General features: G+C 37.4%; 1 protein-coding gene across 1 annotated transcript; it reads left to right on the top strand.

The window, feature by feature from the left end:
• Positions 1–1,950: 1,950 nt before the first annotated feature.
• On the top strand, positions 1,951–17,060 carry LOC118279400 (nose resistant to fluoxetine protein 6-like). Its single transcript, XM_050698309.1, has 15 exons — positions 1,951–2,064; positions 4,935–5,102; positions 8,094–8,305; positions 8,758–8,963; positions 9,529–9,620; positions 10,381–10,562; positions 11,128–11,270; positions 11,704–11,860; positions 12,479–12,672; positions 13,153–13,303; positions 14,137–14,320; positions 14,889–15,031; positions 15,732–15,841; positions 16,286–16,366; positions 16,843–17,060. The coding sequence occupies exons 1-15, from the start codon at positions 2,028–2,030 to the stop codon at positions 16,925–16,927; spliced, it is 2,145 nt and encodes a 714-aa protein (XP_050554266.1). The 5' UTR covers positions 1,951–2,027; the 3' UTR covers positions 16,928–17,060.
• The last annotated feature ends 405 nt before the right edge of the window (positions 17,061–17,465 follow it).

The following is a 17,465-nucleotide window of genomic DNA, read 5'->3' as shown; positions in this document are numbered from 1 at the left end:
TGTGTTATTTTTTAAGATCGTAATCACAACACATATTTCATACTTATACATATTTCATTCTTACTATACTATATTTATTCATTTTTATCTACACTAATATATAAAGCTAAAGAGTTTGTTTGTTTATTGAGGAAGGTTATAGGCTAGAAAACATCACGCTATGATCAAAAGGAGCCGAGCAGAGCAGAGTAGGTGAGCTAGTTAGTGGGGACAAAACTGAGGTGAACGGTATTTTTTTAATAAACTAGTTCTACTAGTTTCGAGTCACAGAGGGACTCCTAGGGTTCCGTAGCCAAATGGCAAAAAACGGAACCCTTATAGATTCGTCATGTCTGTCTGTCTGTCTGTCCGTCCGTCCGTCCGTATGTCACAGCCATTTATTTCCGAAACTGTTGGGCCTACATAGTTGAAACTTTGTAGGTTGATGTATTTCGGTAACCGCTATTCGAATTTTGAATAAAAATTAATAAATTTAATATTTAAAGGGGGGCACTCCATACATGGAACTGATTAAAAAAAATTTTTTTCAGCTAACATATCCGTAATGGGTGTCTATGGATAGGTCTTAAAAAAACATTAAGGTTCCTAAAACCATTTTACGTCAAAATCAACCGTTTGAACGTTAGACGCTTCCAAAGTGGAAAAATGAGTGTCCCCCCCCCCCTCTAACTTTTAAAATAAGAGAGTAAGAAAACTAAAAAAATATATATGCTGTAGATTTCAATAGAAACTAACAACGAAAATTGGTTTGAACCAGATATCATTATTAGTTTTTAAGAAATAAAACATTTTCAAAAACCGCAAATATAACTTATTATATGAACCAAGTTATTTTACAACTTTTATATTATGTCATCTACTTGCTGTTACGGAACCCTTTATGGGCGAGGCCGACTCACACTTGGCCAGTTTTTTAATATCTGAAATGACTTTGATAGAAAAGTAATAATTTGTTAAATTCCCCCTTTTGTGACGTCAGTTAAATTATCGGGAATTCCAAAATTAGATTTGGATCTTATATTTATATTTTTAATCTACGTGTTAGTATGTGAATTTGGTACTTTTTTGTTTTATTTTTGCTGTCATAGTTGAGTTATTTTGTATCTATATCTATACATATAATAAAACTGTAGATGTGGTAATTCTGTACATTGAAAATATATAAAAAAAAAACATTCATTCATATAATAGTTATATTTTCCTTTTTAGTTTCAAACTGACTGCCTCGTTGGTCGAGTAGTCGCAAGTGCGACTGCCGAACAAGGGGTCTCGAGTTCGATTCCCAGGTCGGGCAAAGTATTACTGGGATGTTTTCGGTTTTTCGAAAATTTCTCAGTGGTAGCACGGAGTCTGGAATTGTGTCCAGTATATTATAGCAATAGGCTCACCCCTTATTTCACGGAATTTATAACACAAATAAACACCCACACGCACGAAGCGCTTCGCTTCAAGCTTCCTTGTGCGAACTGCTAGGGAGTGGAACTCCTTGCCGGAGTCTGTGTTTCCTGATGGGTATAACCTGGGTGTCTTCAAAGCCCGAGTGAATAGGTTGCTTATGGGCAGACGTGCTCCACCGTAGGCCGCATCATCACTTACCATCAGGCGAGATAGCGGCCAAACGTCGGCCCATTTAACATTAAAAAAAAAACAAATGGTGAAAACTATGCACCTCTGCCTATCCTTTCGGGATAAAAGGCGTAACGTTGCTTTTTTCTTTGTCAATGTTGTATTACCGAGACAAAAACCATTTCACTTCGGTACAAAAACAAAATAGAATCCAGGGGTATAACATATGTATATGTATGTACCTCTTATTTTGTTTAATGTAAACAATCCCTTAGTTATTTACTTAGCGTTTTTTATTAGTTATTTTTGTTCTCACACAGACACTACATACTGTTATCTTCAGTTTAAAAAAAAATTATGTACCTGTATGAATGTTAATTGAAGTTATTTAGTCTTTATTCGCAAGTTGGACATCAGTTACTATTGTTCTTAGTTTAACTGAGCCAACTAAAGCTGTTGACATGTCGTACATTTTGTTTGTGTTATTTTTATTTTACGGTAAGTGTAAAACACTTATTTATGTCAATAAATGAATTAAGAGAATCTGTATCATTAGAACTTGAGACGGGATATTTACCATGTTTATTTATGTCTATGAGTTTTCGATATTTCGGCACTGTTGCAAGCGCCATGATTACGGATGAACAGTTCATACATCCAATCCAAGTTCTAATGATAGTGTTAGTGACTATGTCAGTTTAAAAACTTATATAAGAGAAACTGCGTTTTGTTTTGTTTTATGTGCTCCTAATTATTGATACACGTTAAACACCTATAAGTAACAAATTCACAGCAAATTGGTGTAAAAATGTAATGTGTCAAAGTCGTTGGTGTATCTTTAAACAAATAAATTGATTTCATAGTAATAATAAATACATTTTTTGCGAAAATCAGGGTGTTTTTCCTACTATAAGATGTGCTATGCTATGTTGCTGTGGATGCTTTTGGCTTCCACCAATCATATTCATTGGTACACATAGCTTAGCACTGATAGAAACGGACTCCCATTGCTTCTCTAGCCGTTTTTAAGCGAGACTAACGAACAGAAATTCTATTTTTAACCCCCGACGCAAAAAGAGGGGTGTTATAAGTTTGACGTGTCTGTCTGTCTGTCTGTCTGTCTGTCTGTCTGTCTGTGGCATCATAACTCCCGAACGGATGCAGTGATTTCAATTTAGTTTTTTTCGTATGAAAGGGGACTTATGTGCGAGTGTTCTTAGACATGTTTGATGAAAATCGATTGAGCCGTTTTAAAGTTATGGGCGGTGAAAGTGGGGAGATTAGCCGAAGGTCTGCAAATATACTGGGATGGGGTCTCAAATTAAACCGCACTGAAGTAATATATTTAAAGATATTATTTTTTCGTATTAACAAAAATAAAAAATAAATAATAAAAAATTAAATTAAAAATGATAAAAAACCCCGACACAAAAACTTAATTTCCCTTTAAAAAGTAAAAAATAATAAAAGAAACCTAATCTTAAAAAATACGTCGCTCCTAATTATTTCTTACTTCTAACATTAAAGTAAATTGATGTTTAAGTACTTAACTATAACGCAGAAAATAGAAATATAGCGGCGCGGGCGGCGGTGTGCGGTCCGTATTCATGCGGTCCCCCAACGCGACGTATTTTTTAAGATTAGGTTTCTTTTATTAAAGGGAAATTAAGTTTTTGTGTCGGGGGTTTTTTAAATTTTTAATTTAATTTTTTATTTTATACTTTTTATAGGTAGGTAAGAAATATTTTTTTTCAGCTTACATATCCGTGATGGGTGTCTATGGATAGGTCTTTAAAAAAGACATTAAGGTTCCTATAACCACTTTTCGTCAAAATCAATCGTTTGAAAGTTAGACGCTTCCAAAGTGGAAAAATGTGTATCCCTCCCCTCTAACTTTTAAAATAAGAGAGTGAGAAAACTGAAAAAAATATATGCTGTAGATTTCAATGAAAACTAACAACGAAAATTGGTTTGAACGAGATATCATTATTAGTTTTTAAGAAATAAAACATTTTCAAATTGCAGACCTTCGGTTAATCTCCCGCTTACGTTACTTTCACCGCCCATAACTTTAAAACGGCTCAACCGATTTTCATCAAACATGTCTAAGAACACTCGCACATAAGTCTCCTTTAATACGAAAAAAACTAAATTGAAATCACTGCATCCGTTCGGGAGTTATGATGCCACAGACAGACAGACAGACAGACAGACAGACAGACAGACACGTCAAACTTATAACACCCCTCTTTTTGCGTCGGGGCTTAAAAATTAAATTAAAAATTTCATAACGAAAATATAAAATTTTTAATTTAACGTTTTATTATATAAAAAAAAATTTGGCACCAATGTAATCTTTAGCCTACTTATAGAAACAAAAACTATTAATTAATAAGTAAAAAAAAAAATTAAAGCGAACAAGCTTGACCTTAGATTTAATCTTTCTTTACCTTAACAAAAATCGAAATTATAGTAATTATATGTAATATACTAAGCCTAACTTAACCTAACCTACCTATAAAAAGTATAAAATAAAAAATTAAATTAAAAATTTAAAAAACCCCCGACAAAAAACTTAATTTCCCTTTAAAAAGTAAAAAATAATAAAAGAAACTTAATCTTAAAGTACCTAAGAATGTACTAATAATTCTAAAAAAAATACGTCTCGTTGGGGGACCGCATGAATACGGACTGCACACCGCCGCCCGCGCCGCTATATTTCTATTTTCTGCGTTATAGTTAAGTACGGTACTAAGTCTTCTGGGAACGTTCCCCAATGACAGCGATGCGGACGAGTACTTCGACGCCTAACCACACCTAACCACGCCTATTGCCTTTATTTTAGTTTTAAGTTAGTTTTTATTCCTTATTTTTTTGGTATTTTTAAGTTGTAAATAATGTGTTAGTTTAGATTAATAATTGTTACAGTATAACCGTTATGTAAATAAATTATTATCTGGTTATTCTCTCTCTCAGTACGGTACTTAAACATCAATTTACTTTAATGTTAACACCAAGCATGTGATGCTTATGAACAAATCGTAGATAAGTAAGAAATAATTAGGAGCGGTCCCCCAACGCGACGTATTTTTTTAGAATTATTAGTACATTCTTAGGTACTTTAAGATTAAGTTTCTTTTATTATTTTTTACTTTTTAAAGGGAAATTAAGTTTTTTGTCGGGGGTTTTTTAAATTTTTAATTTATATACATACAACTAGTTTCGCCTGCAGCTTTGGTCTTGAATTTCCTATGAGAGGTACATAAGTACGTATGGTACTAAAACGTCTTTCTCAGTAGATATCCGATTCACGAATTCTCTTTCATAGGTGTATAAGAAGTTATTAGTTTTATTCTATTTTGTTACAGGTCAGGTATATCCCCTAGCCCCTCACAAGCCACAAGCAGACACATTCCTAGACTCGTTGGCACACAAACTGAAACTCGAGACGTGGGAGCGAGACGAGGTGCCGTGTTTGGAAAGTGTTTTAAATGTTTTGGAAAACGTGAAGAATCATACTTTGTGGGCAGATTGGAGTGAGTAGAATCTTTCTATAAAATAAAATATATAAAAACCAGTATGCTGGTAATGAGTAGAATCTAAACCACCAATGGTTAAGGCTCCAGACGTCCGTCTCTCAAAACCTGGGCTTATAATGTCTAATTATAAGTTTGAAATCGCCAACCTGCATTGATCAATTGTGGTGATTAATGCTTAAACCTTAACCTCTTTTATTTATAGACTATAGTTTTATTGAAAATATTGAAAAAATAAATAGCATTTTTTTTTGTCTGTCTGTCTGTATGTTCAGACATCACGTGAAAACTAACGGTTCGATTTCGATGAAACTTGGTATAATTATACCTTATTATCCTGGGCATAAAATAGGATACTTTTTATCCTGGAAAAATACGTAGAAAAAAAAACTTAATTTTTCAGTTTTATACCACAGAACGCGAGCTTAACAGCTCAATAGAAGGATCTCCTTAATTATTATGGGCCTAGCCATATTTGGGTCCAATAGATATTTATAAGATATCATTGTCAGAGTTACTCAAAATGGAGAAATAAAACATCCACGCGAAGACCGACATCCGCGCGGACGGAGTCGCGGGCGGATGCTAGTTAATAATAAGTAGATAATATGTATACCAAGTAACCATACTTCAAAATCCTACTAACATTGTACCAACCTAAGATAGACTGGGGAAGAATACCCTATAGGCAGTGTCTACAGACACTCCGCCTTGAACTATTTTATGTGCTAAAGTATTAAATAAATTAAATAAATAATTAATTGTATTATTACGTATTGAATATATGAATAACAAAAATTACAAATGAGTTAATTAATTATTATAATTAGATTATTTTACGAGGCACAGAGGAGTGGGAACGTATCTGGGGGCACGGCAGTGCCCCCGCCAAGTCGAGCAAAAAAAAAAGCGGCACGGCCGTACCATCCTTTTCTCGAAGCAATTCGGGCCTTTTTCGACCCCCTATAATTCGGTTGTGGATAAAGCAAGAAACCTGAATCTTCAGTAACTAATCCGGCATTGTATAAACACGGAATATTTAAAATTTCAGTCAATTTGAACCAGTAGTTTAAGAATGACAACTTGTTAAAGTTTCTAAATTTTGTCACTCACTGACTCACCGATCATCAAAAGTCCAAGGCACTTCTAGCAGACTTAGAAGCTTCATATTTGGAATACATATAGAGTTTAGTGTCTTAATCATGGGAAAACTTAAATATTTTGTAATTTCGGTCCAGTTTTCCAAATACACCAACTGCATCAATAACTTTGTAATCCCATATAAATATATGGGATTACAAAGTTATTTATGCAGTTGAAAAGAGGAAGACTACATATAAAAATAAGAAAATATCATAAGACCTTTAACAAAATTCGTTAGAAGTAGATGGTATCAAAAAGAAAGGCTCTACAAAAAGAAGTGAGATCCCATCAAAAACATCCTGTAAAAAACCCAAGTCTCGCAGCTCAGTCTTTCTACCGTCAAAAGTTGTGAGATCCATGTAATACCAAGTCGGTTAATCTATTTAGTGTCTACTTGAAGGACCTTCTGTCTTAAGTTATTACATAAGTTATTATCATGCCAATATTAAAAATATTTAACGTTTTAAACAAATAGATCGACTTGGACATCGCATGAAAACAAAATGAATATTACAATATTATATTAGATTCTTTAGTCTCTCGCGCCTCACGCGATTGAAACTCTCGTTCCTGTTGGTCGCTGGCCCGTCGTGCTGTGTAGTGTGATACATACTAATAATCAAATCAAGCGATGTCCAAGTCGATCTATTTGTTTAAAACGTTAAATATTTTTAATATTGGCATGATAATAACTTATGTAATAACTTAAGACAGAAGGTCCTTCAAGTAGACACTAAATAGATTAACCGACTTGGTATTACATGGATCTCACAACTTTTGACGGTAGAAAGACTGAGCTGCGAGACTTGGGTTTTTTACAGGATGTTTTTGATGGGATTGTCTTTTTCAATTGTGTTTTAAACTACTTTTTATTCGCGTTTGTGTCAGATAACAAGTTTACGAGATTCAGAAATTTCCAGATTCTTTATAAGCAGTGGATTCCTGATACGTCCAAGTTTTAAATACTTTATGGAAGAACGTCAAGAAGAAATATTCATACGGATTACTGGTTCCTTAACTTACCATCAATGCTTCTTTATGCTGCTGCACCAACAAAATATTTATCATCATGAGCTGTATCCTACATATTTCCCGTATAAGGGTGGGAGAGTCATGCTTCGGCACGAATGAGCCGGTTTGACCGGAGTGATACAACGGCCTCATAAAAAACCGACGTGAAACAATGCTTGCGTTGCGTGAATGAGGTTTCCGAAGGCCATTTATTTCCCAACCCCCAAAAGGCCGGTAATGTAATGGTAACGCCTCTGGTGTTATGGGTGTCAGTAGTATATGATTGGGCATTCTGGACCACTTTTCCACCACTCAAGTGGTCCAGAATGCCCAATCGTGAACGGTCGACTCGGTTAACGATATTAACGCGAAAAAAGTAACAAACGATGTCATCTGTTTAGTACTATTCAAATAGTTCCGTACAACGTACGTTCTAACTAAAACAGGGACATGGAACGTATGCACACGTAATACAATATCGTAAAGTGAGTGAGGTTACCGGAGACCACCACACTAACCGAAAGATATATTTCCATATCTCATTCTCATTCTTCTCAATCGTTCTCTTCATTACTGGAGGTCGTTTCTAATCTGATGCACGCGTCATTTGATGTATGACCCTCCTCCAAGCGCCCCTGTCGTCTACGGTCTTTATAGCATTGTGGAACTGTCAGGTCGGTGAGGTTTTTTGTAGCTTTTAGCCAACGGGTTGGTGAACTACCGCAAGATCTTTCCCCGTTAGCCTGACCAGCAACCACCAGCCTCTCCAAATTGTCGGGGTTTCTACGCGCAATGTGGCTACGTGCATTCTTATTCAAGTTGTGCATTTTTTTCCAGTTTGGAATTCCAATGCCCTACCAACAGGCAATCTATACGGATCCTTCAGGCATTACGCGAGCTACGACCAATGTCTCAAGCCACCATGGCTGCACACCCATCCACAAATGAAGACCAAGTACTGCTTCACCGACTTTCTCCTATCTGACGAGAGTGATGTCAAAACAGTTGCAGATTACGACCCCTTGGGGCCAACCATGCAATTTATTAATGTAAGTTCCTTTGCCGGAGAAATCTTCAAAGAGTGTGAATAGTGTTTTTTCACAAGTGATGTGCTATGCTACGTTGCTGTGGATGCGTTTGGCTTCCACCAATCATATTCAAGCTTAGCATCAGTGGAAACGGATTTAGCTAAGCTATGTTTTTATAAGATATGTGCTATGGATTGCTTATGATACATCGCATACTCGAGCTACGCTTCTTCCTCGCACAGCTACATAGCTGTCGTATCAGTGAAAACGATCACATAGTCTTACAGCTTAGCTATTACATCTTCGTAGCATAGCTACGTAGCACATCTCTGGTGGAAAACCACTTTAATGTGTGGTTTCAACATCACTAAAATCACCACATTGTCAGTCATCACCAAAAAGATCTCTTAAACCTTTTTTAAAAGGCTCCTATTATACTTTTCATCTTAGTAATGGTATATTTTACGTTTTAGTCACCATCTCCGTCTGGTTTGCCTGTAAACCACATCATGTGGGGTATATGTATACCAGCAGTATGCTCATCTACAGCGGTCTCTAAACTGACCAAAGTGATGTATGAGTCAGCTACATTGAGCAGCATAGCGTCTGACGTCACGGTGAAACACTGCCAGGAGGCTGGGGAGAGCCCGCTCTACTCCACCGGGTTTTATACCTTCATGTAAGTTGTATGACGATGTAATGTCAGGGCATTTTAAGCTGAGCACTGGCCTTTTAGGTAAGCGTCCAAAAGGCCTGCATCGCACGCATTCCGTATGACGTCATCAGTACGCATCGCATGTAGGCATGCGACTGCACGGTTGGCGCGGTGGCTGGGCAACTGACTGCCGTGCTACGTGTAGCGGGTTCGATTCCCGCACGGAGCAACTCTTTGTGTGATCTACAAATTGTTGTTTCGAGACTGTCATATGCATGTGAAACTGTATGTTTGTAAACGCACCCACGACACAGGAGAAAATTGTAAAGTGGGGCAACGTTGCTTTAAAAAAAGGCATTGCTGATGATGCGGTCCGTACGATGCGGATCAATGGACGCAGTTGTATGAGTTTCTATACAAGACAAACTAAAATCTGTTACCTACGATGCGGGCCTGTGGACGCCATACCTATTTGCGCCGTTTTGATGAATTTTTTTATTAGTTTTTTGTGACGGTGCAAATAAACTGATTTTCTTTCTTCTTCTTTCTTTATTTCTATGCCATAATACTATCTCTTTTCCTCTCACAGGGTATTAGTATTGTCGCTGATAGCAACTGCTGTTGGTTCTACATACTATCGCAAGCATGTACCAGCTGCTGAACAATCCACGAACTATTTAAGTAAGACATTTTTAGCTTTTGCCTTTTCTTCTCCGTACTACCTACTATATGTATGCGAATTTTAAAAGGAGATTATTTGAGAGGATAAGGCACGAAGAGATGATAAAGAGTAATTTTATTTTCTTTTAAAAACATTTTACCATCAGGACAGCTTAGCAATTCAAGATGATACATAATTTATTGACGTGTAAAAGAGTTACATTGTAACCTATTTGCAAAAATAAATATCATTTATCATATATCATTTAATTACAGCGAATTTCGAAATCTAAAAACCCAACAACATCGTCTTACTTCTTTTGAGGAGGGGAAATCATCCACTAACTTCTCCCGCCTTGGGCGAAGCGAGAGGGAGTGTCAGACTCTTACTGACTAAAAACCACCCTGTTCCTTCTGCTTTGAGCCGGAGTTCCTATAACCATGATTGTCCACAGCCATCGTCTTACCTGAGGACCAAATCTCATGTATAAATGATATTTATTTCTGTAAGTAGGTTATAAAATAACACTTTTACACGTCAATATTTCAAATAGCTAGATGAGGTCGGCATTTTCTATCCAACTACTCTGAGAAGAAATGCCAAAACAAACTAAGAGTCTTTTAAAGTCTAGACAATGAAATAGAGGATAATGTGAGAGAACCGTGCAAGTTGATTCTGTAGTGGTCTTTAGAGGAAAAAACCACAACAGTATGAGCGGACCTGTTCAGATATACAAGGACGTTTTCAATTTAAATAAAAATGAACCTTATATTATTCCAGTTAAGATCATAACGAAATCCTTCTGCATGAACAACAATCAAGAAGATTTGACAAAAGTCAATAAGGATGAAATTCACGTGTTGAACGGTATCAGGTTCCTTACTTCAGCTATTGTCATATCTATGCATGTGATCTTCTATATGTCAGTAGCTGGTATAAGCAATTTATTGGATGTTGATGAGGTAAGTCCTTGAAAATATACTTTCAATAATTTTACCAACTTTATATTTAAACCTCTAAGATTTCTGCTATATCGAACGGATTTATAATTTGATTTTCTGCAACTATGATGGGTTTTTTTTATGGAATCGTTGGCAAACGACGGGTCACCTGATGGTAAGCGATCAGCGCCGCCCACGGACATCCGCAACACCAGAGGAGTCACAGGTGCGTTACCGGCCTTTTAAAAAGGAATACGCTCTTTTCTTGAAGGTTTGATGGTCGTATCGGTTCGGAAATACCGCCGACGACAACTCATTCCACAGTTTTGCTGTGCGAGGCAGAAAGTTTCGTAAGAAACGCACAGTTGTGGCCTGCCAACCATCTATATGATGGGGATGGAAGTGCTGTCGTGTTAACAAAAACTTCCCTTATACGAGATGGATTTGGTATTCGCTTGCTTAGCTTAGGGACGCCAATAAGGCCACCGAAAACTTTAGGGATGCATCTGTACGTCTATTAGCGGCTGTTTTAAGACATGCTAGGATCTGATTCTAGCCTTAATAAAAATCCTTTTGCATTTTCCAGTTTTTAGAAGGCGCTGGTGGGCTACTTCTTCATTTTGATCTCTTCGTGGACACGTTCTTCACTATGTCTGGTCTACTTCATATCAAAGGTCTCATGAAAAGACGGCAGAGTCTTTTAGGTGTACTTTGGAAACGTTATATAAGGTAAGCAATAGGCCACGACCACATTTTTATGGAATAATAATAATGGGGACACACAAGCAAACTAGTCACCTGATGGTAAGCGATCAGCGCCGCCCATAGACACCCGCAACACCAGAGGAGTCACAGGTGCGTTACCGGCCTTTTAAAAAGGAGTACGCACTTTTCTTGAAGGAGTGAAGGTCGTAAGGAAACTTGCTAGTTCACTCTTAATTTGACTACCAATACCAACTTTTCTTCTGAAGTTCTAGATTCTTCGAAGATAATAGTATTAAACGTGATTTTAAGACTTTCAAAGATGCCAAATTAATTATATTATCGGCTTACTCACGTAACTGTTTGACGAGAAACTGGCCTAGTTTCAAGCCATGCTAGAGGCTCATATTCACGAAGATGCCTTTGAAAATCAGATGGTCAAGTAAATCTTTTGTTGCAGATTAATAGGACCATTTGCGCTAATAGTCTTCTATTTGATATCTGTCTCCAAGCACTACAGTCCTGGCCCTGCCTGGATTGGGGTCGATGAGACAGATATTTGCGAGAAACATTGGGTAAAGAGTTTGCTCATGATGAATTCGGATGTAAGGCACATTGTGAGTACAACTTGGTTTTTTGTAAAGTTATCTTTATATTCTTACTTTTATGGTATAAGCCGGTAAACGAGCAGATGGATCACCTGATGGTATGCAATCGCCGCCGCCCATGGACACCCGAAACACCAGAGGCGTTACAAGTGCCTTGCAGACCTTTTGAGGGTTAGAATTTTTTAGGATGTTACCACACAAATCAACTGATTGTCGATTGATGCCATCGATCGATGGTATAATGGATTGGTAGACGGTGATTAATAGTTTCTACTCGATCAATGCCATCGACTGGTAATCGATCGATTGGTTAGTCGACCGGTATCCGTCGACCAATTAAAGCTACCACACAAACCGACTAACGTCTACCGATACCTTTTTTTTTTTTGTAAAACGTTGCCCCACATTAGGATTTTCTCCTGTATCGTGGGTGCGTTTACAAACATACAAGTTTACATACACATCACGCCCAGATCCGAAACAACAATTTGTGGAATACACAAAGAGTCGTTCCGAATTAAACCCGCAAAACGTTGCACGGCAGTTGCCCAGCCACCGCGCCAACCGTGCAGTCAAGTATCGATACACAGTGCACTAATACAATAAAGAGTGTTCTATTCTTTCCAGTGTCATGCAGTGACGTGGTATTTGCCCTGTGACTATCAACTGACTATCCTGGGCACTTTTCTCTTCTTCCTCTATCAGAGGAACAGAAGTTTTGGATTCGTCTCTTATGCGATTGTTGCTGCCTTCTCCATCGTCATTCCTGGAACATTGACGTACTTGTATCAGTTTCCTGGAGTGCTTTTCTCGGAATATGGGTAATATATTAACTATGTTAAATGTATTTACTTTTAAAATGGGTTGTCCCAAATAATTCCTAAAACTAATTATTATATTATCGGCTTACTCACGAAACTGTTTGACGAGGAACTCGACTAGTTTAATATGAGCCTTTAGCATGGCTTGAAACTAGTCGAGTTCCTCGTCAAACAGTTACGTGAGTAAGCCGATAATATAATAACTAATTTAGTATGTCTCACGAAAGTTATAATCAACTCCCTAAAACAAAATATTTGATCTTGCCTTAACGATCAAGTAAGTTTTGAGTGATTATAACCAAAACTTTACCATGATTGTGAACTTGAAGTATATTATTAATCTTCAATTCTTTTACCGTCAAACTTAGAGTCACTAATGTTTACTTGATCCAGTCCTTAGCAATATAATTATAATCGTTACTAAGGAACGGTTTAAGTTAAAAATCATGATCTTGTAACAATGACTTACATTTATTTCAGTAAGTATGTGATCCGCTACCGCGACACTTGGGAGATCAGCTTAATCTACACACCGTTCTACAGCCGAGCCAGCACCTACCTCGTCGGCGTCGCCATGGGCTACTTCATGTGTATCTACAAACCTGGTGATTATAGGAAATCTGTTTCTAAAGTAAGTGTTTCTGAGAATATCTTTATCTACACACACACAACGTCACGCCTTTTATCCCCGAAGGGGTAGGCAAAGGTGCACATGCACATTACGGCACGTAATGCCGCTATACAATGTACACCCACTTTTCACAATTTTTGTGTTATAAGTCCCATGTAATAGGGGGTGAGCCTATTGCCATATCCTGGACACAATTCCAGACTCCGTGCTACCACTGAGAAATTTTCGAAAATCCGAAAAAACCCAGTAATACTTTGCCCGACCCGGGAATCAAACCCGAGACCCCTTGTTCGGCAGTCGCATTTGCGACCACTCGACCAACGAGGCAGTCTCTTTATCTGCTTCAAATCATTAGATATCTTGCAACTTTTTAAAAAAGATCTCGTTTTATTGGCGGAGTGGTTACAAATGTGATTGCTGCAATGGGTTTTGGGTTTAATGGGTTGGGTATAGTACAGCTGGGCTGTTTTCGGTTATTCAAAAATTTGCGTGCGTGGTGATTAACGCTGAAAAACCTTTTCCGTGTAAGAAGAGGCCTTTAGTCACCATAGGCCACTTACAGGCTGTTGATGTAATAATATGTGAATGAAAAAGACTCTTTATGAGACAAGCCCGTCACAACCTTCCCAAAACCGCTGCAACTCCTGTAAACCAGGATTTACAGTAGATACAACCACGACAACCGCATCCCAGGGACTTAAATGACTGTCTTGGATCCCGCAACGAAAAAAATCGGAAGATATTATTATAAGAGGAGAAGAAAAAGAAAACGACAGTGTACGGAGACGACTGTAAAAATGGAATTGACTTTAGTATTTCATTCTTTCTTCCAGAAATGGTCCATAATTGGTGTAGCTCTGAGTTTCATCACAATGGCAGCCACGATGTCGCTCGGTTATGTCTTCAAACAAAGACAGTATGACCCAGTAGAAGCTGTCGTCATCGCAGCTACCAACAGGATCTTCTGGGCTGCTGCCATCTGCTGCATTATAGGCATGTGTGAATATGGAACTGTTCGTAAGTATTTTGTGGTATTATATAAGTATATAGTGTGTGTTTCTTCACGCCTTTTATTCCCGAAGGTGTAGGCAGAGGTGGACATTACGGCACGTAATGTACACCTACTTTTCACCGTTTTCTGCGTTTCCTATACCTAGTAGGGGTGAGCCTATTGCCCTTTACTGGCCACAATTCCAGACTCCGTGCTATGACTGAGAAATTTTCGAATAGCTAATAAAAGCAAAGCAATAAGTACATTTTCCAAACTTGAAATCGAACCCGAGACCCCTTGCCATCTATAGGTACTCCTATCAATGGCATGGGGTCTCGGTTTCGATTTGTATGACTACATACGTAACCTTTAGTATTTACAATAAAAAAAAATTTAAGGCTGACTGTCATACTCAGGGTCATTTAATTGTTACTTAACCCAGTCCTTAGCAATTGTAGCAACAAAATGGTTACTAAGGAATAGATCACTAAATGTCTCTGAGTGCGGCAGTAAAGATCATTGCCAATAAAGTTAAGAGCCAATAAAGTTTTAAATAAATTCAAATAACAAAATGTAATTGTATTTGTTTTCCAGCTATAGTCTCCGAGATCCTGAACTGGCCGGTGTTCACGCCTCTCAGTCGACTTTCCTACGGCATTTACATGATCCATCCCATCATCGTACAGAGGCACAAGCTGGCACAAAGATCGCCTCATACCTTCGACACCTTTTGCATGGTAAGTCCCAATTGCGTATATACCTTTCCTAACTTAATTTACTCATACGAGTTCTACCTTATCTCAATCGATCGCATTCTCGCCCGTCATTGGTCTAGATTATTCTCACAACCTATGACATGGCGCACCGCGATCGACCTCATTTCAAATATTAATAATTTAGATTTAGAATCTCTTATCTATACATATAATAAATCTGTAGAAGAGTCAATTCTGTACATTGAAAATATTGAAAATATAAATCGCTATTTATTTTGTGTCACTGGCGATCTAGTTAATCACATATTTGGGTTTGGTGTAAACCCAAATATGTAATTAATAATTGTTTTGTCTGTATGTCTGTCTTTCTGTATGTATGTTCAGGCATCACGTGAAAACTAACTTGATGAAACTTGGTATAAATATACCTTATTATCCTGAGCAAAAAATAGGATACTTTTTATCCTGGAAAAATAGATTATTTTTTTTTCAGTTTTATCCATAGACGTTGTTCTGTAGAACCGCGAACACACGTTGCGTTACCCGCAGTGGATCCGTATTTGGGTCCAATAGATATTTATAAGATGTCATTGTCAGAGTTACTCAAAATGGAGAAATAAAACATCCACGCGAGACCGACATCCGCGCGGACGAAGTCGCGGGCGGAAGCTAGTTATCTCTTAAAAGTTAATTACTTTATTTTTTATTTGTTGTCTTCCAGGTTTACGACGGTTTTGCAATCCTGACGATGTCAATAGGACTCAGTTACGCGATGTGGCTGTTTGTGGAGGCGCCGCTGATCAACATCACCAACCAACTCTTCTTCAACAAGTATGTTACAGATCTAAGTTATATATGTTACTAGGATACGTTTTTTTGTTGCTTGTTTTAGTCTAATGGCAGCCACACACGATACAGTATATTTGCGCAAGCTTGGACGTGTGTGGCTGCCATTAGTATTGCTCTACACACCCTAAATAAACCTTTTTTATGATATAAGCCGGTAACCGAGGAGACGGATCACCTGATAGTAAGCAATCGTCGCCGCCCATGGAAACACCAAAACACCAGAGGCGTTACTAGTGCGTTGCTAGCCTTTTAGGGGTTAGAAATTTAAGGGTTCTTGGGGAATCTGGGATTGGGAAGATAGGGAATTAATAAAATAATTGTTTCTCCGGTAACCTCATTCATACAACGAAACATAACGCAAGCGTTGTTTCACGTCGGTTTTCTGTGAGGCCTTTAACTTATTGATTTATTTACTGTTTTATACAGGTCAAATGAAAAAGAACCAAATAAAACCCGTGATGAGAATGGAATCCAACATCAGAATGGAGTAACTAAGAATAACGTTTCGTGAGTAAAAGAAATCTTGATTTATAAATTCGTTTTATATGGTGTAAGAGCAGACGGGTTACCTGATGGTAAGCAATCGCCGCCGCCCATAACGCAAGCTTTGTTTCACTTCGGTTTTCTGTGAGGCACTCTAGTCGGGTCGGCCTAATCGTGCCATATTCCCACACACTTGATTTTAAAGAAATCTCTGAAATTTACGAAAAAAAACAAAAGTTGGTCTCTTACCCTCTTAATATGTTACTAATTTAAACTTTCCTCAAAAGACCACTACAGAATCAACTTGCACAGCTCTCCGACATCTTTAATTGATTTTGTCTGGACTTTAAAAGAGACTATGACCTCGTAGTTTGTTTCGGCATTTCTTCTCAGAGTAGTCGGATAGGAAATGTTATTTAAGAGATTGATGTGTAAAAGACCTTGTAACCTATTTGCAAAAATAAATATCATTTAACTAATTTAACTTTTTTTCCAAACAGGTTCAACAAAATGAAACTGGATGAAGGTAATTACGAGAATGGAATCCAACATCAGAATGGAGTAACTAAAAGCAAAATTTTATAACATTTAATTCTGAAATTGTAATTGTAATTCTAAAATGTGATATATTGTAGCAAAATATATGATAATAAATTAATATAATTGACACTAATAACAGTTTAGGTTATTTTATAAATAAATAATTATAACTGTTTGTTGTGAAGTGTTTTTTTTTGTCTTATCTTCAGTTGTTATAAAAACGTTGTCTAACATTAGGATTTTCTCCTGTGTTGTAGGTACGTTAACAAACATACAAGTTCACATACACATGACACCAACAACATTTTGTGAGTCACACAAAGAGCTGCTCCATGCGAGAATTTCAACCCGCTACACATTGCAAGGCAGCCGGTTGCCCAGCCACCGCGCCAACCGTGCAATCATTATAATTGTTCAATGTATTTAGGTATATACAATTATATTTAGTTGGCCGCTACTTAGATGGTGAAAGAGGTGAGGGCGGTATGCCCACTGCTTGCAACGCACATGAGATTAGACAATGATGATTGATGACCAATCTCAAGATATCAAGAATAATAATTATTCAATTATTGGAACAAAA

This window comes from Spodoptera frugiperda, chromosome 14 (genome assembly GCF_023101765.2).
Source record: "Spodoptera frugiperda isolate SF20-4 chromosome 14, AGI-APGP_CSIRO_Sfru_2.0, whole genome shotgun sequence".
Classification (NCBI taxonomy): Eukaryota; Metazoa; Arthropoda; class Insecta; order Lepidoptera; family Noctuidae; genus Spodoptera; species Spodoptera frugiperda.
The sequence above is the reverse complement of the archived record's forward strand: the minus strand, read 5'-3'. Positions and strand labels throughout refer to the sequence as shown.

What these genes read in the sequence shown, in the direction of transcription:
- LOC118279400 (XM_050698309.1), top strand. Translation starts at nt 2,028, where the DNA reads ATGTCGTACATTTTGTTTGTGTTATTTTTATTTTACG. An exon ending in TACTTTGTGGGCAGATTGGA is followed by an intron (nt 5,103 to 8,093) that starts GTGAGTAGAATC and finishes ATTTTTTTCCAG; the next exon opens with TTTGGAATTCCAATGCCCTA. An exon ending in ATAGGAAATCTGTTTCTAAA is followed by an intron (nt 13,304 to 14,136) that starts GTAAGTGTTTCT and finishes TCTTTCTTCCAG; the next exon opens with AAATGGTCCATAATTGGTGT.